We start from the raw sequence: 19,601 nt of genomic DNA, 5'->3' as shown, positions 1-19,601 counted from the left end.
AAAAATGCTTAGTTTAAAGCTGCGGAATTTCTTCTATGTACTTTACGGGCCATAATTAATTTTACAACATCCTAAAGTATATGAATTTATGCAGTTGAATATTAAAAGACAATACGGAGACATTAATTTTCATGCTTGAGAGGATATAAATAAAAAGATGAAATCAATGTCATTGGATGAATATCTAACTCAAAAGTAGGTCTGACTAATTACTTCATATTAAATTTTCTGGGCTTCTCTAAGCGAACTCAATATTTCAAAGATTAAGAATTCAATACAATTTTTTAAATTATTGATGTGGTGGAAAATCCCACTAAATTTCCGCATTTCTACAGTAGAAAAATCGGCTATTTTAACACTGATTTCTATGGAGGTCATCCTTTGCCCGTCCCTCAAAGTGATGCTGATTATTATTATGACGTCTATTCAAAAAGCTCTCATTACTGGGAGGATTCAAAATGTGGCAAGCCATTATAAAGGAATAAACTATTGTAAATGTACTGGCAGCATTAAAGAAGTGACAAACCATTATAAAGGCATATACACATCTGAAACGCATTGCTAGGGAACCACGTTAACCAAAGTAAACGTTCCAAAAGTGATTGTTGGGGCCCAAAAACCATTGTTACCTGACAGTTTTTTTCCCATTTGGAGCATTTGCCCTGCTCGGACAAACTTTTAAAGTAGACTATTGTTCAAGTCGGGTCCCATTTGGTATATATGCAAAATTTGGCAACGATTGATCTGAAATTGTAGATTTGTACACACACAATCAATTTTATATATATATAGATTTGCAAAATATATATTTTTTTTCTCATTTTTTACACAAATTACTTTATTTTTGACAATTTTTTTACTCAACTCACATATGCAATGTTAAATCAATCGAAAGAGCTTCAGCAGGGCCAGAATTAGAACTGGAGGGGAAACTGGAGGAGAGGCAAGTTTTAGGTGGAAACAAAGCACGCCATTATAAAATTATTGAATTTGAAATTGGGGTGGGGGATGATATAATGTTTGCCTGACCAGCAAAAATCCTAGTTATGGCCCTAGCTACAGTAACTAAATCTACGAGAATGCAATCATTAGAAATGCTTTTTCATGGAGGCAGGGGAGACATACGGGAAATAAAAATTTGATAAATTTTATATTTTACAGGTGTGATTGAATTTGGAGAAAAAAAATTATTCACATGATTTTTTTTCAACTCTGCCTCACAACGATACAAGTGTAGTAGATTGCAACTAATGATTCTGCCAAATCAAAGGTTGTATCATTTTTTCAGGTTATTTGAGAGGTATGTGGGCCATTTGGTTTGCTAATTTTTCTTTTGCTTAGGTTGAGGGTTCAAAAAGTGTTTTGAGAAGTTATTAAAAACTTCCATCTGAATAGAAAAAATAATTTTGTATTCACTACTTCGTCTTGGACTATTCATAGTAAAGCAGTTAGCTCTCAACCTTCTTTCCTTCCTGCACCCCCAGTGCAATGTGACTTACCTTCCCACGCCCTGTTGCATAATGCATTTTTTATGTGTTAGAAAATAATTTTTCTATAACTAATTACATTAATTATCCATTAATTACTTTCTATGAATTCTTTTACTTACTATTTTTGTACTTTGTTTACTTACCCTTTTTGACTATGGTTAATATTTAATTTTGGCTTTTTTTTTCAAAATTCAAAAACGAAACTAGAAACAGAAGTTTTTAACAACTTTTTTTTTTGAGATTTTGGGAAAAAAAATATTAATTGAATAGTTCTTCGCTTATTGATTCCAGCTGCTACAACTATAAATTAATGTTTTTTGACACTTTACTACATTTTTTTACATTTTTCTAGAAATTTGTCCAAACTAGAATTTAGGAATCCCTTTGTGTTCATTGGGGGAAAAAACACTATCTATGAATTAGTGCACATAATTCAAGAACAGTTCAGCTTACTAATGTATACATAGCTTCAAGACAGCCAACAAAATCCTTTTAAGAGAATGTCTGACATTAATTGGTGGCACCGAATAATCTCGAGTTGTTGTCATCATAGATCATTTGGGGGAGAATTTGTTTTCGATAAAAATATAGGCACAAATAAAATACGATGTAAAATGTGCAAACATAGATCACCTTTCTCATCTTCAAGGCTGAAATAAATGGTTGGAGGAACCTTATGAAAAAGACTAGGCACTAATGGGGACACATATTCACTCGACTCTGAATTGGCTGCTGCTACATTATCGGAGGTGCTTGGAGTTCCATCGTTGAGATGCAGACAATCTAAATCTTCTTGGATTCCAACTGATGTTCCATTCGAGCTTATAGAGATATCTGACGTACTTGAAGAAATGCTACACTCATCCAGTGATGTGCTTTTATTTGCTGTAATAAAAGTAATGATAAAATTATTTCAACCAAGCTTAGTCAAATTTCTTTCCAATAAATTTGTCATCAACTTTACCCTATACAACAGATTTGAATAAAACTATTACTTTTCAAATTACTTGCAGAAGTATAAATAGGTTTACTAGATTTTTAACTCACAAAATACAGACATCACCAAAATCATCACCAAAAATAAAACAAAACTAAGCATAGCAGAAGTTGCTAATTAAGAACCTAAAATCGTACTAATTAAACATGGCCAGCCTATTGTAATGAGCACCAAATTGTTTTCCACACAATACTACAAATTTATTTTATTGCTGAACATTTTTGATTAAAAATTGGTTAATGTATGACACATTGAAAAAAAATATATGTGCATTTTGTTTAGTTCATATAAGCATGATATAGACACAAACAAGACCATCAAAATATGAACATCTGGTAACCCCCTACAGTAAATCAATAAATATATTATCACTATTTTTTAAGTTTAAGTGTAAACCTGCAACTCATATGGCTCCACCAATATTTTAGCAAAGTGAATAGGATTCTTTCTTTTAGGCTTCATTAATTTCTCTTACCTTCACTGCTTCATTTCCTTTGCAATTATTAACGATAATCCTAAAGGAATACTTATCAAACCATCACTTTCAGTATGGCATAAGAGAGTGTATAAAAAGTTCATTAGAACTTTGAAACTTAGTTTAAAGGGAACAAATGATAAAATATTGCAGTTTGCAAGAATGGAATCAGAGGGAGATCAGTTTTTTTTCAATAACGAAAAAAAATGAGTTCATAAAATCACAGATAAATGACCCTGACATACAATACATGAAGCAAATTTATGCAAACCAAGCTTTCAATTACAGACAATAAACGAGAAGACAACAACAAGGCAACTCCACTTTCCATAGATTTATTTATCAGCATCATCTATGGATAAATCCCTGAATTTTTTTATTTCTTTATTTAAAAATGATCCCTCTCTGATCCTATTCTTGCACATCAGAATACTTTATCATTGTTTTTGTTCCTTTTCAATTTTAAGTTTTAACAAACTGTGAACAAATCCCATACATTCAAGCAACCACAAAAAAATCAATGAAACTGTTAGGTAAAACCATCAGAAATTCAGTAAATGAAGTTTGATCACAAAAATAGATCATACCTGTCACAGAAGGCAGTGGTTCAATCTTTGGAACAGTGACAAAAGGTACAATACACGGGATACTGCACAAAAAAAAAAAATCAATATTAGTTTAATCAAAGTGTTTATGAAAATGAAAAACTTAGACTAGTTTTTAGCTTACACTTTGAGGCTTTACACACCTAATTAACCTGGCATATGTTAACTTTAACATTATTTCTATTAGAGGATCTTTACATAAATGGAAATATGATATTCAAGTTCAGAACCAAGTCCATCCAGAAGATAAATGCTCATACAGCAAATTTATAAACCTGCTAGAATGTGGACAATAAGGCCCTCCTCACACGGGGAAACTAAAGTTCGGCAACTGATAAGAGAAACCGTCTCCCGAAGACCAGTACGTATATCGCTCTAGACGCCCTCACACGAGGAAATTAGCGTCTTGGCGACGAAATATCGAACGCGACTCGGTCACTTGGCGACTGACATGCTAGTCGCCGCCAACTTTTGTTGAAGAAACTAGAGAAACTGCCTTTAGCATTCCTTCATATTTTCGTCATGCGAGTTTGGACTCATATTGAAAAACAATCCAGAGTATATATATAATAAATTATCAGTTGAAAGGATATAATGAAATTTCTTCAGAATTTCAGTTCACAGGTAAATACACGATTTCTTTATTTAAATTGATATTATTTTGAAATTATAATGAAATCAGGGGCGTCTGAATTGTTTCGAAACTGTGGGTGCTCGTCTTTAGTTTTATATCGGAAAGTTAAATTTCTTATTCAATTCTGGAGTGCTCGGATCCATGCCACAAATTACTGTGGATGCTTGAGCTTGCACCCCGGCTCTGACGCCACTGAATGAAATGGTAAACCAGGACTGTCATTTCAACTTTTTTCGGGGGGGGGGGGCAAAGAACATATACTCACTGTATGTACGTATATATACTATTTATAGTGTATTTTTAAAGCCGGGGGAGATAGCCCCCTAGATGACGGGTCTGTGGTAAACACATGGGCCCACCTGGGCACTCCCCCGCGGGGGCGATTTCAAAAGAAGATGGAGCGTCACAAAAATTATATCTGGTAAAAAATTTCAGGAATAACCAAATGAATTTGCCAAGTAGGATCTCAGAAAAAAAAAATACATGGCTGGGAGCCCCCATGTTGCTCTTAAGACGGCCTTGGATAAGAACCTCCAGAAAATTTCAAAATGTCTACTTTTACATGTACCTAAACAAGCACGTGTTCCACAGGGATGGTCCCTGATTTTCCCCCTTGCTTGGAATGTCTGTAATCTAGGTCACATACACGCACATCTGTGTGTGGGAGTATTTGGGGAAAATCATTCCCTGAAACATAAACAACAATTCATGTGTTGTTTGTCTCTAGTTTATTTTTTGCCTCTGGGAACCAGCTTTCGTCGTTTAATCTCATGAAACTACTTAAAATTCTGCGTGACAATATTTTAACTAATAAACAATAAAAATATATTAAATCCAACATATATAGGTACTGAAAGGCACATTTATAGAGGAAAAACAGACATTTTATTGCGAATTTTTTTTCCGAATGAAACATGAAATTATACTAAAGAATTATCAAATTTTTACCATTTTATTGTCATTTCAAAATGATATCAATTTAAATAATGAAATTTTGTATTTACCTGTGAGCTGAAATTCTGTAGCAATTTCACATATAATAGAAATTATTTTTCTTATTTATTTGTTTCGATTTTTCCTAACCCAGTTAACAAGATTGTACCGGAAGATAAGAAGGAAAACTAATAGACTGTGCTGTTTTTACTCAGTTTCCCGGGCTTTGAATATTTTTTTAGTAGCGCCGTGTGAGGGAGAACGGGCAACTCGACTCGTTCTAGTCAACTCAGCTCTCAAGTTCAAGCAACTCGAGCTCGATTTTAGTTTCCCCGTGTGAGGAGGGCCTAAATCTACAAATTCAGGGCGAGATGTAGACCTATAACTTTTAATCTATACAGTGCACACCATTCATTGAGCTGGGTATACACTAAGACTCCTGTCCTCGAGTGATTTTGCGATGTGTATAGGATAACAAATTACAAGATGAGCAACTATGGCAAATAATGTAAGTGGGATTTTGTGGGCTGACTAATGCTTTTCAGCAAAAACGCAGTGGGGTTTTGTAGGTGGGACCACCCAGAAAAAAACCTACACAGGTTTTTCTGAGATGAACCTACTTTTGGAAACCCTGGGGCATAGCCTGCAGAAGAGAGAAAAAAATTGTATATAGCCCTTATTTGATAGTTTGCACCATTTCTTGCACAGGAGGGTGAGGGGATGAGCGAAAACTTAAAACCGAGCATTACAAGGGAAGAGTAAACATTAAATACATTTCTGGAACTGATCGTTAATTTGTTTGGCTCAGAATGAAAGTAATAATCTGTTGCCCACCAGAGCATTAAAAAAAGTTTTTCTTTCTGGATAGCCTGTGGGTTACACACAGGAAGTTATGGTCACAAGAGCCAATAACAAGCAGTCATCAAGGAATGAACAAATCACAATGAACAGCAAAATATATAGATATCAAGAAGGTATACCTCACTACATCAACATGGCACTTCAGATAATCATTTCTGTTATCCTTCAGTCGAACGTTCATGTTGATATCAGAATTGCTTTCACATCCATTCGCATTCAGATCGGTGGTGCTAGTTACTTCTGATTCAGATGTATTTGGCACAGTGCACACCCCAAGCTTCACAGAAGCCACATCATTCATATCGTTCTCTATATTTCTATCGCGGTCTCTTTTCTTTGGCTCTTCAGAGATACTGGAGCTGGCTTCTCTTTTTCTGGAGAAATTTGTCCTTTGTCTGAGCATAATGCAATCGTTTCCTTCAGCTTCGAGAGGTACTACATTGGAGTTGGTGATAGATGAAAAAACTTCGTCGACCATGTTCTCGTCAACTAAATTTGTAGTCTCTTCATCTGACAACTTCTCGACTTCATTCTGGTTATCATTTGGAGGTAAAATACTTATATAATTACTTAGCGAAATCATTTTTCTATTTTTCCAAGGCACTCTTCTTTATAGCCACAACACGAAGATCTTGAAAATAAGAAAAAGAAATACTGAATACATTTCAAGAAATATAAGTTAAATACACAGATTCTTATTTTAAAAAAATCACTTTCAGATCATCAAAGAAAGAAGTATTGCTCTTGAAAACATGTTAATGAATTTAGCACAATACATTTTTATAGTTACGTGTGTTCATAATTTTACACAATTAACAGCACTAGTAAATTTGTAACATCTATCAACATAAACAAACCACAGCTGCCAACCTTGGAGAATATGAATTCTGTACGAAGACAAAAAAGGGATATTTGGATAAAGAAAAGTGTAATCGTATAGGATTCTCCTCCCTCTTTCAGAAAAATGTCACATTGTGCTAGCCATTGCCAATTATTGCCCACCAGTACGTTAAATTACAAGTCAATATTTTACTCAAATCAAAAACATGCCAACTAGAAATTGCCACAGAGGGGCCCAAAAATTGAACTCCTTCATAACAGGGCATATGGTCATTCAAGACCTCCTGACTAGTCATCTTGCTGATTTGACTGATAAAGCCGATTCGGTGCATGTGACATCATTTGGAGAGAGAACCCAGGAGATGGAGTAGAAATTTAGGAAAGTCAGAAAGACTTGGCCCCATTCAATTTACCCAACAACTTCAGGCCCATTGTTGGTATAGGATTTCCAGTTTAAAATGGAGCATACAATCATTTACTTGCAATCTGGGGGTATTATTTTTAGATATAGTTATCAATAGATTGTTATCATCGTAACATAAACCCAATCCAGATATGATCACAGACATGCTAACTTTTGGAATCCAGAAATCTGGAGATTTTTTTGAGAAGGAGGTTTGCTAGTAACCCCCCCCCCCCAATTAATAGACCTAATAAAAAAACAGAAGAAACAATTTTTTTTGTGCAATTTCTTAATCAACAAAATCAATTATTCCCCCCTCCCCCCCAACAAGAGAGGTCCTGCATACGCTTCTCGTCTTGAAGAAGCAACAACTTTTAATATGCCACTTATTTAAACACTAATGTCATCACCTTTAGGTTCAACGGGAGGTGGGGGGGGGGGGTCCCAAGTCTTTTTTTATTCCTGATATAATGGAATTTTCCTCTGAGACACAGAACATGAAAATTGTTTTACATAATGTAGCACACACTTTTTCATCCATTGCCTTTTTTTCCCCCTAATCATGTTCTGTTCTGAGAATTATTAAAAAGCATCACACCAGTGTTTCATCCAAGAATCACCGCCCAAGTTTTTTTTAAATTATTATTATTATCGGGCCCTAACATTATGATTGACAAAAATTGTATTTTTGTTCGTGTTGCATAAAAGAACATTCCCAAAACCTGTCAGACCCAAGAATCTTGTTCACTTTTTCTCGAGCTGCTACTGAATCAATTTTCATTAAAAAAAATTCTCTTTTTTTTTACACAAGCTGACATAAATTTTAATTGTCTCTTTGCTCAGAGCTAGAGGAACAAATTATTTAGCAATCACACATAGAAAAAATTTTAGACATGAATACAAATGTTTTCAGATTGCTTATACACTGAAGAGCCAAAAAAACTGGTACACCTGCCTAATATCATGTAGGGCCCCCGCGAGCACGCAGAAGTGCCGCAACACGACGTGGCATGGACTCAACTAATGTCTGAAGTAGTGCTGGAGGTAATTGACACCATGAATCCTGCAGGGCTGTCCATAAATCCGTAGGAGTAAGAGGGGGTGGAGATCTCTTCTGAACAGCACGTTGCAAGGCATCCCAGATATGTTCAATAATGTTCATGTCTGGGGATTTAGGTGGCCAGCGGAAGTGTCTAAAGTCAGAAGAGTGTTCCTGGAGCCACTTTGTAGCAATTCTGGACGTGTGGGGTGTCGCATTGTTCTGCTGAAATTGTCCAAGTCCGTCGGAATGGACAATGGACATGAATGGGTGCAGGTGATCAGACAGGATGCTTACGTACCTGTCACCTGTCGGAGTCGTATCTAGACGTATCGGGGTCCCATATCACGCCAATTGCACACGCCCCATACCATCACAGAGCCTCCACCAGCTTGAACAGTCCCCTGTTGACATGTAGGGTCCATGGATTCATGAGGTTGTCTCCATACCTGTATACATCCGTCAGCTCGAAGCAATTGGAACCGAGAAGCGTCAGACCAGGCAACGTGTTTCCAGTCCTCAACAGTCCAATGTCTGTGTTGTCGGGCCCAGGCGAGGCGTAAAGCTTTGTATCGTGCAGTCATCAAGGGTACACGAGTGGGCCTTCGGCTCCAAAAGCCCATATCGATGATGTTTCGTTGAATGGTTCGCACGCTGACACTTGTTGATGGCCCAGCACTGAAATTTGCGGAAGGGTTGCACGTCTGTCACATTTAATGATTCGCGTCAGTTGTCATTGGTCCCGTTCTTGCATGATCTTTTTCCGGCCGCAGCGATGTCGTATATTTAATTTTTTGAAATGGTTGTACGTGAAATTCCAAATTTCATCGCTACCTCGGAGATGCTATGTCCCATCTCTCGCGCGCCGACTATAACACCACATTCAAACTCACTTAAATCTCGATAACCTGCCATTGTAGCAGCAGTAACCGATCTAACAACTATGCCAGACACTTGTTGTGTTATATAGGCGTTGCCGGCCGCAGCGTCTTACTCTGATTGGTTGCATATCTCTTTATTTGCATATGCATGCCTGTACCAGTTTTTTTGGCTCTTCAGTTTACAAATGTTTTAGTCACCATAATGATGACCTGATATTTATGATTCTTCAAGCCCTGGATAAATGCATATAACAAATATATACAGAACAGATCAAGCATGATCAGGCTCTGTCACTTACATGATTTTAGCTCTTTGCACCGAAGGGTGCAATCGTGCTGGAGAAAATTCTGAAAGACAAGGAGGGAGATTGGGGGCCCTTTCGTAGGGTTATACATTCATTAATCATTAGGCCTATACATCGTATAATTCAAATATACTGTATGTCTGAATTAATAACAAATATATACAAGAAACCTGTTTAAGACGGACACTGTATGAGGAAAACCTGTCTTGAACGGCACAGAAAAAAAGAGTTTTGTGGATAATTAATGCCTTTTCAATCACGGGAAATCTGTTTTGTTGGTGGATGGAAACTGTCTAACACAAAAAACGGAAGGCATATTTAATCCATTTTTAGATTTAAAAAAATAAACTGCTAAAACGGAAAGAATTTTTGGCAAGTGCAAGTTTTTGTCCTTTGGACAAGACAGTCATTCTGATTCCCCCTTTTATTAGGGAAGTCTTTCACTTCTTGGAAGAACAATGAATGCTTATTATCTATCTGAACAGGTTCTGAAAGTAAGGGGTTTGGTTGGAGTGGAAGAGGATTTACTATTCAAAATTTAATAAAACCCTCTTCAGCATTTCATTTATGATAGTCTGGTGGCTTTTGTTAGAAGAAACTCCTGAAAATTTTTTTATAATTTCTATTTAAACTAGTTCAGGAGAGGAAATAGACAAGAGGGAGACTGAATAATTGTTCACAATTTAGTGATAGCATATTCTGGCTGTTGTAGAGGTTTTCATTCAGTGTAGAGATGGCCACCAGACACAGGAAACATGTCTTGGATTTAAACAAGAAAATGGAGGTCAAAGAGACAAGAGAAAAAGCAAAATAAGTGTTAGAGATGTGGAATATTTCTTTCACAAACGTTATTGGTTATTGATCTCATCGCCACTAAATTTTAAAAACGATGCATAATTTCTCATTTTTTTTACTTTAAATATTAAAAACTTTTCCTTTTGACAAAAGTAAGAGTTCATTCTATTGCTATTCAGAAAAACATTTTATATCAAGTTTAAATATTAAATATCAAATGTATAGTGATGTGAAAATAGTAATGTAAAAAGGAAATATGAAAAAAAAAAAAATTCTAAACAATAATATGAATGTCTGTTTAATACTCATTCGTTTATAGGAGTTGGGGATGTTCTCAAAATTTAAGTTTTGCAAAAATGTGATAGAAATAAATCACCGCATATATTTTTATGTGCACTTTTATAAAATGGAAACCTTGGGATGGAAAATAATTTCAGTCTTTTGACGTTCAATTTTATACAGGTTTTATACACACACAAAAACTCACTCGGAATCAGGATTGTACAGCAATGTTCATTGGAATAAAATAAATAATATCTCGAAGAATCATCGCTGAGCAGGAGATTATATTGGCAAAGCCTGATCAGCAATTTCTGCAACAGAAAAAAAAATTGTTATAGACAACTATGAAATTTTCAAAAAGGGGAAAAAATTATCATACTTGAATTGTTATATAGGATGAATAAATTACATTCTAATTGAGCTATAACCAATATGGCTTATTAAAAACTTCTCAGGTGCCAGATCCCCCACGCTGACCAAAAAAATCTGTATTGACACCTAGACGTCAAAAACTGTCGAAACCGTCAAAAACCTAAATGGATGCTTTTGGATAATATTTTGAAAACGATAGGTTGATAACATGATGAATAACTTACTTTTTTTGTATATTACGTTTTATTTATAAACACTAATTTATTACAATAATTAAAACACAACATTAATTATAATTTGCAATTTTGAATTTTTCAACGGGCAGAGTCCAGAGCAGATAATATGTAATTTTAGGGACCATTTTACCTAAACTACTGATTACCTGTGTACAATTTACCAAGCGAAATAATAGAGCTGTTTGTTCAAAATATGTGCGATAGGAGATCAGGGTTAGGTTTTTGACCACAGAAGTTAACTCGGTATTAACAGTCAAAAACTTATTGTCAATGTTGTCAAGCAGTTTTTATACTGATGAATATGTTAAATAACAAAAAACTTACTTAAAGTGTTTTATATTTTGAATTATATGATTACTGGGTTATAGAATATCTATTTTGATGTTTAAAATTTTCTATGTGCCCAAAATTTTATTCTATGGTAAAAATTCTAGCGCAACATCTGCCAACACACCAATTTAACTCCTTTATTCTCACATAAAAATTTCTTAGCTTAGGTTGTATAAATCCAGGGTTTTAAAGAATATTTTCAATCAAAACAGAGCTGGCAGGACTTGATATCCAAAGTATTGTTTTGCATGTTTTGATACAGTTACAATTGGAAAATCATTTCCATTATAAATGATAGCAAATATACCATATCATAGTCAAACTTAGTTATTCTTACTTTTGCACTAAGAATGAGTTAAAGGAGTTTCTTAAGCATTATATACAAGCAAGGTTGTCTTAAGAACATCATGGGGGCCCCCAGGCCAAGTGATGTTTTTGAGGCCCTACCTGGAAAATTCTTGAAAATTTCAACCACTTCTCATTTTTGTGAGGCCCTCTCCTCTTGAGGTGCCCGGGTGGGCCCATACATTAAGATGGCACTGTATACAAGCCAGCACTGCCAAATTAACACTAGAAAAACTGAGGGGGGGTCTGTGTGACTCTGCACTCTGTTTTCACATCTCATGTAAGAATGAACCAAACGCTTTAAAATTTCTCTCCACTTTCCCTAATTATCATGTTCTTAGCATACACAAAAGCTTTTTTTCATTATCTTTCTTAGCAACGGAGATAAGCATGGATATACCCAAAAAGACGGAAGGGGGTCACACTGACCCTCCCATATATTTTGGAACACATTCGCCATATAGTACTACCAACATTGTCGCAATTGATTTCATAAGGTCAAAATTCTTCTGATAGTCTCTTTGTGCATCTAATAGACCTACAGTGTAATCTCCATTCATGAGAATTTTTCTTTTACCTTCATTCTTATCTGCATATGCCGGTCAGCACGAATCTCAGCTTTTGTTGCAGAGTATTTTTGTTATTTTGTCCGATAAATTGTTTGTCCTGCAAAGTAGAAATATCCACATGCTTTCGGTTGCTGTAGGAATGGTAAAAAGATACAGATTTGCCAAAGATAAAACTTTTTCAGAAGTTGGCAAAGATTGTATGAAAAAACAGTAGTGCTGATGATGAGAATTCAGAGGTGAGAAAGAATGAAATCTACCCAATGCAAAATCTTTGTGCCGTAAGCAACAGCATTGATGATGGATGTGCGAATCAGAATGAAATTATTCCTCTAAAAATGACTCAGCTGATACAAAATGAAATGCTACTACAGACAATTAACACAAACCACATTGAAACCACCAACGAAAACCTAGAACTACACCAAAACGTCAACTGATTTCCATAAAAATATGAGAGATCTGAATAACATCCTGTTTATTGGATTAAATCATGTTAAAATATATTAACTAATTCTTTGTGATATAACTCTATTCTGTGATAAAAATACTATACATACCAATAATACATTATTATTTGGTATGACCATTTTACCCCATACACTACTCACTTTACCCCATGGGGTGGGGTATATGACCAGTGGTCATAAAAGTGAGGTCTAAAAAGTTGCAGAAAAAAAAACTGTTACACTCAAAAAATATTTTTGAAAAATGTGCTAATATACTCTCTAAGAATGTAATGTAAAATATCAGCCAAAAGATATCCTATTTTTGAAAAAGTCATATGGTTATACCTCTTCAAAGATGAAAACATCTCTTTTTATGACCATTTTACCCCACCTGACCCTATATCATGCTGTAAAATGTTAAAATGTTCAAAAACTGCCAGAAAAAAACAATGAGGGGGGTCACACAGACCCGTCATTGTTTATGATGCACCCCCCCCCCGTTTCCCAACCCGTCTTTTTAGTGTTAAAGGTCATTTTAGTCATAAAATTTTGTATTTTGATCGCTAGATATATTCTAATGTTCTGCACAGTATTGCTTTAAGTATCAGCAAATATCTACATAATTGAATAACAAAAGTCAGCATTACATATATGGCATAAAAGAACTTTTTAAATGCCTATCTATTATAAAAATAGCCCAGCAGAGATGTTTACATCAGGGTTGGATTTTTGACATGACAAGCATCAAAAACTGGTTTAAACCATCAAAAACTGTAGGAAAAAAAATCAAAAACCTAAATGAACACTTTTAGATAATATTTCAAACACAATAGGTTGATAACATAATGAAAAACTTTTTGATATATTATGATTTCTTTTTAAACACCAATTTATTACAATAACCAAAACAAAATATTAATCACAATTTACAATTTTGAATTTCTCGACTGACATTATAGAACATATAGTAGGCCTATATAATTTTATGGTCTATTTTATTTATTGATATCCTGTGCTAAAGTTTGATAGTGTGTTCAGTATTGATTACCCGTGTTTCTAAGAAAAACAGAGATGTTTATTATAAATATGTATAATAGGAGATCACAGGGTCAATTTTTTTACCCTTTTTAAGTATTTATTCTTGCCCGTCATAGTGACTTTAAACATTGCATGTAATATATATGTGTATTTTCAATGAGAATTTTTGTATTGCAAAACAGTATTTAAGGTTTTTGGCAGAGGGTTTTTGACTTGACAAGTTTACTGTCAAAAACTGCCACACGTCAAAAGCCTGCCAACCCTGATACACATATATAAGATATAAGGGGTTAAAGAAATATTGGTTGGACGGTCAATAATCACCTTGAACAAAAGAATATCAAATTATTCCACAGTTTTTACTTCAGCTTTTATGTCATTCTTTTTTTCAAATTGTATATTTTACAAGAAAAAAAAAATTGTTGAAAATAATTCTTTAGAGAGTAGAAAACTATTTTACATTAAATCAGTATATATATATATAAGACATAAAATGCAGATCAGAATCTGATCTGTATTTTCTGGGACACCACCTTGATATTGGATGTCCTGACTTTTTTGAAAACATTTCCAGTTTTTTCATATGCATACTACATTAATATCAACAAAGCTTACGTAAATTTCTATGGATGACTGAAATTAGGGATTCAGATTAAAGTCCTGATTCTCACAATACAATTTATAATTATCATAATTACAATGCAATAGACTGTTACTTTTGATAACGGCCATCCATGGGACAGTAACTTTTGTCCGCTAACTAGGAGTGTTCATTAATATATTAGTGAAAAACTTTGAAGAGCCCTGTTCCACTGCCTTAAAGAGTGTTAGTTAATGGACGGAATTCACTAAAAAGAAATATAGTACATTCATCACATACATTGGTCTAACGAAAGGTGTTTTTTTTGTTAATTACATTTTAATTAATGAAAAACATATGGAACTATGGTCAGCTTAGGTAGCTACAGACCGTATTGTGTAGCGATACTTTTCTACAGGCTACAGGAAACCCTTTTGCTGCCAGTTTGAACACCCTTGGCAGGCCATACACCTGTGCTCTACAGAATTATATTATTTACTCCTTTACAATGGTTTGTTACTACTTCAATGCTCCCAGTATATAGAGCAAGGCCGTCTTAACAGCATCATAGACCCCATACCGAATGATTTTACCAATGCTCCCCACTTGGCTAGAAGTATCTGCCTATCAATTTTCATACTCATTTCCAAAAATTTTAACCAGATCTTATTATCATGAGGCATCCTCCTCTGCATTTGAGGCCAGAGTACTTGAGCCTGGTAAGCCCATGCAATAAGATGGCACTGATATATAGAAAACCTGCTGGTAGCACTGAGTATTGTAAAAGTCCATGTTATAAGATATATCCAAAACAATTTTGCCATAACTTTGTTTTCTTTCACTAATACTCATCATGATTTCCTACTTAAAGTGTTTCTCCACTTACAACAGGGTTTATATATACATACATATAAATGTTTAATGTGGGATCAACTGTATATCAAGGACATATTAACCACTTACGATCAAGAACGTAATATTGTATCCAAACGCCAGTGGGGTAAATTCAAAAAAGTTCTGTTTTCTCTCCTCATCACTGCAACGCTTTGTTGCAACCCCATGGGGAAAAAGTTATGTGTATCCTTCGACTATATACATCTAAGAGCGTAAGAAAACAGGTAGGTGAGGGTGAAAAGGGAAATCTAATTTGTACCTACTCGTAAATATAAGTATTATAGATAAGAGAGAGAAAGAAAATAGTATAATATGGATAGGTATATCTCTCTTATACTTATGTGATCAGGCCCATCACTTGGGGGCCCCTGACCCCGGCTTTTGAAAATACACTGAAAATGGTGTATATACATACGTAGAGTACATGTTCTTTGCCCCCCCCCCCCGGAAAAAGTTGAAATGACGTCCCAGTGTAATACACTGTTTTCCTTTTCATTTGTTTTTTCTTTTCTTCCTTTCTCTAACATGCCATCACTTGTAAGCAAAGCGGATAGTCCGATTTGAATAGGTTTCTCCTCTCCCTCCCCCCCCCCCTGAATATGTAGTGTTCATAATAACCACATTTTATAAAACAAAATATTTAGGAATTTTATTAGTATCCATGAAAATTCAGTGTTTCCCCCCCCCCCAATAAATTTACTGTACAGACAATGGGCATACCTATACATATTGAAAATCAATGAAACATTTATTTGCATTACAATAAAGTTCTTCCCATTGTTTACATTTCAAATAAAACAACATACACATGATAAAACATATGCATTAAAAATTAATTATTAATTCAATCATCACACATTAATTTCGACAAGCATATTTTTCAAGGCCAATATTAATTCATTATTCCTGTCCAACCCAAGAGAAAACAAAAAAGAAAATATGTACAGCTCCTATGTTGTCACAATGTCGCCAAGAGAAATGACGTCAAATACGCAACCACAAAAAATTAATTAATTTATATATTGTGGGGAGGGGGCAAAATATAGAATCGCAGATGTATTCCAGCATTAAAATACATTAATTTCATTCATAGATACCAAATAATTGAGGAAGGACGCATTGGTATCTTAACTTATTTGGTGCCAACTTGGCGACAGTTCTCGAAATGAGAAAGTTTCAGCGGGGAAGATGAACGCCATTTATCAAGTTTCATGTACTTCGTGAAAAGTGCGCGCACGTGAAAAAGAGTGGTATAGTTCACAGTGGCGTAGACACGTCTATGAAAGATTCTCGCGTTTTAGGAAACAGAAAGCGTTTAATCGCTTTAATTTTTTTATATTTCTCTGGAAAAAAAAAATAGCTTTAAAAGAAAAATAGGGCCCCAACACAAATTTTAACATGATACTCTGCGGCATTTTACAAACAAAAACAATTTATAATGATCATGGAATTATTTTTAAAAATCTTTGTAAATCTAAATTATGTAAACTCACTCACGATGTGTGCATCATGGCGATTATTGAATAATTAATCTTAAAAGAAAAATAGGAACGTAAAACTCTTAAAAACAAAAAAAAAGAAAACACAGCTCCTCCGAGTCCAAAATCCTGCAGCGCATGTCCGAGAAAAACACCGTGCCTCCAGCGCATGCGCTTTTCCAAGGCCGAACTTACGATAAAGATCGCAATACTCGTAGCATAAACTTACGACAAGACGTTGAGAAAAATTTAAAAGCAGGGTGTTTTCTTTCCCTTCCCTTCAAACCCATGGAGGAAAGAATAACTGTACAAGTATTCTTTCCTCCATGCTCCAAGCACTGAGCTATAAGTAAAGTTTACTTATAGCTCAGTGGCTCCAAACGGGAGCATGCAGACGACACATGCCTGAGTACCTGATGCCAAGGCCATATACTATAATATAGTCGTCCTGATGCGCCACGATACGAAAACACAAAGGCGTAGCGTGATTATGTAACACGTTTCTGCGGGCGCGAAATGGTTAGACCATTCGGTTGACGCGGAGCAAAATACTTATTCCTAGGAAAACCCGGCTTGAGCAGGTTTTTTGTGCCGCGCGCAACGTGAACCGCCCAGCGCGACACGCCGTCCATTCACTAATCAGAAAAGAAATATATGACTGTTTTCCTACAGAGAGCAATACGGCTCACAACAGCGCTTTACGTCGGGCGAGATTGGCTGACTGCTTCAGGAGGAGTCAAATGCGCCGCGCGTTTCGCCGATCTTTTTTTTGTGTGTGTTTTCTTTTTTTTCCCCCTTCAAACAAGATCGATTATGCAGACGACAGAGTAGCTGATGCCAGGGCCATATACTTAAATCATCTTGAGCTGATGCGCCACGTTAGGAAAACACTATAACGCATCGCGTGATTATGTAACACGTTTCTGACGACGCGAAAAGATCCAGTTCGGTTCACGCAGCGCAAAAAGCCTAATCCTAGTCAGGGCTGCAACTAGATGCTTGGTTCCCCAATTCCCCGTTCGCAACATGGGAAATAGAAAACGCGGGTTTTAAACCCACTTCAAGAGTTTTCACCAATGACCATGGGCGGAGATAAGGGGGGGGCGTGGGCCCCCCCCCCCATCGTCAAAGGTGAAGTTGACTGATCTAATGTATATATGTATATGAAATGACATCATCATCATCGTACCTCCCCTCAGAAATAATGACCGTGCCTCCCCCCCCCCCAGACATCCAAGTCTATCTCCGCTTATGCCAATGACTGCTCTCTATTTCTTTCCTTACGCCGGGTTTTCCTAGGAGCAGGTTTTCTGTGCCACGCGCAACGTGATTCGCCCAGCGCGACACGCCGTCCACTCATTATAAGAAAAGCAATATGACTGTTTTCCTAGAGAGCGCAATACGCCTCACGATAGTGCTTTACGTCGGACGTGATTGGCTGACTGCTTCTGGAGGAGTCAAATGCGTCGTGCGCCGCGCGTTTTGCCGATGTTCTCTTCACTCTTGTGTGTGTTTTCTTTCCCTTCCCTTCAAACCGGAGAATGCAGATGAAAAAGTAGTTGATGCCAAGGCCATATACTATATAGTATAACCGCCCTGATCTGATGCACCACACTAGGAAAACACAAACGCGTATCGTAATTATGTAACACGTTTCTGCCGACGCGAAATGATCCAGTTTGGTTCACTCGACGCAAAAAACGTTCTCCTAGGAAATCGATCAATCATATATATTGCTGTCTCCTAGGAAATATAATGCTTGAAGTCCTAGCGTCCCGCCCCTCGGGGCGTACGCTGGCTGTGTCCTAGGAAAACCCGACTTAACCGCCCTGAGCTGATGCGTCACGTTAGGAAAGCACAAACGCGTATCGTAATAGGTTTCTGCCGCCAGGTTTTCCTAGCAGCAGGTTTTCAGTGCCGCGTAAAATGTAAATCACCCAGTCCGACACGCTGTCCTGAGCTGATGCACCACGCTAGGATGAGTGGACGGCGTGACACGCAGTCCAGTGCCGCGTGCAACGTGAATCACCCAGCGCGAAACGCCGTCACTCACGTGTAAGAAAAGCAATATGACTGTTTTCCTAAAGAGCGCAATACGGCTCACGACAGCGCTTTACGTCGGACATTATTGGCTGACTGTTTCTGGAGGAGTCAAATGCGTCCTGCGTCGCTCATTCCACAGATCTTCCCTTCATTTTGCTGTATTTTCTTTCACTTCCCTTCAAACCGGAGCATGCAGACGACAGAGTAGATGACGCCAGGGGACGGCGTGTCACGCTGGGTGATTCACGTTGCGCACGGCACCGGACACCTGCTCCTAGAAAAGCCAGGCTTAAAAGAGGGAGAAAGAAAGAAAGGGAAAGAAAGAAAGGGAAAGAAAACACAACAAAAAAGTGAAAAGAAGATCCGTGAAATGAACGACGCATTTGATTCCTCCAGAAGCAGTCGGCCAATCACGCCCGACGCAAAGCGCTTTCCCGCTCCTAGGAAAATCCCTTTTTTCACTTTTATATGAAGTGAAACCTCGATTTCACGGATTCCCCGCTTCAACGAGTTTTTTTGTATTTATATATTTGTATTATTCTCATCCCCGTTATAATGATTTTGCTTGATTTCAAGAATAGAAATCCTCGCTGGCCTAAAATTATTGCAAAGTGCTACAAACAGAGGACTGAATTGAAAACTGCATTGAAAGCTGAAAGGAAACCTGCTCCTAGGAAAACCCGGCTTAAGCACACTATCGGCCGTATTCACCACTCACGGTCCTGAAACG

At 36.5% G+C, this 19,601-nt stretch overlaps 1 protein-coding gene across 5 annotated transcripts in view; it reads right to left on the bottom strand.

Moving 5' to 3' along the window:
- Positions 1-16,993, bottom strand: part of LOC149088708 (tubulin monoglutamylase TTLL4-like) — a 61,887-nt gene extending 44,894 nt beyond the window's left edge. The window contains exons 1-5 of one of the 5 annotated variants that reach the window (XM_089249189.1): positions 16,848-16,993; positions 10,746-10,851; positions 6,115-6,626; positions 3,550-3,611; positions 2,124-2,375 (exon numbers count right to left, since the gene is read on the bottom strand). In XM_089249189.1, coding sequence (XP_089105315.1) covers positions 2,124-2,375; positions 3,550-3,611; positions 6,115-6,578 — 778 coding nt within the window. In that variant the 5' untranslated portion in view covers positions 6,579-6,626; positions 10,746-10,851; positions 16,848-16,993. Of the gene's footprint in view, positions 1-2,123; positions 2,376-3,549; positions 3,612-6,114; positions 6,627-10,745; positions 10,852-16,207; positions 16,227-16,295; positions 16,495-16,843 lie in introns of those variants that run through there. The other 4 variants (XM_089249193.1, XM_089249202.1, XM_089249210.1 and 1 more) reach the window with 4 other exon arrangements.
- Between the last annotated feature and the right edge of the window lie 2,608 nt (positions 16,994-19,601).

This window comes from Pholcus phalangioides, unplaced genomic scaffold, assembly GCF_987345545.1.
Source record: "Pholcus phalangioides strain wild (caught in Gottingen) unplaced genomic scaffold, Ppha-v1.0 ptg000003l_1, whole genome shotgun sequence".
In the NCBI taxonomy this organism is placed as follows: domain Eukaryota; kingdom Metazoa; phylum Arthropoda; class Arachnida; order Araneae; family Pholcidae; genus Pholcus; species Pholcus phalangioides.
This window is presented reverse-complemented; position numbering and strand designations above follow the sequence as displayed.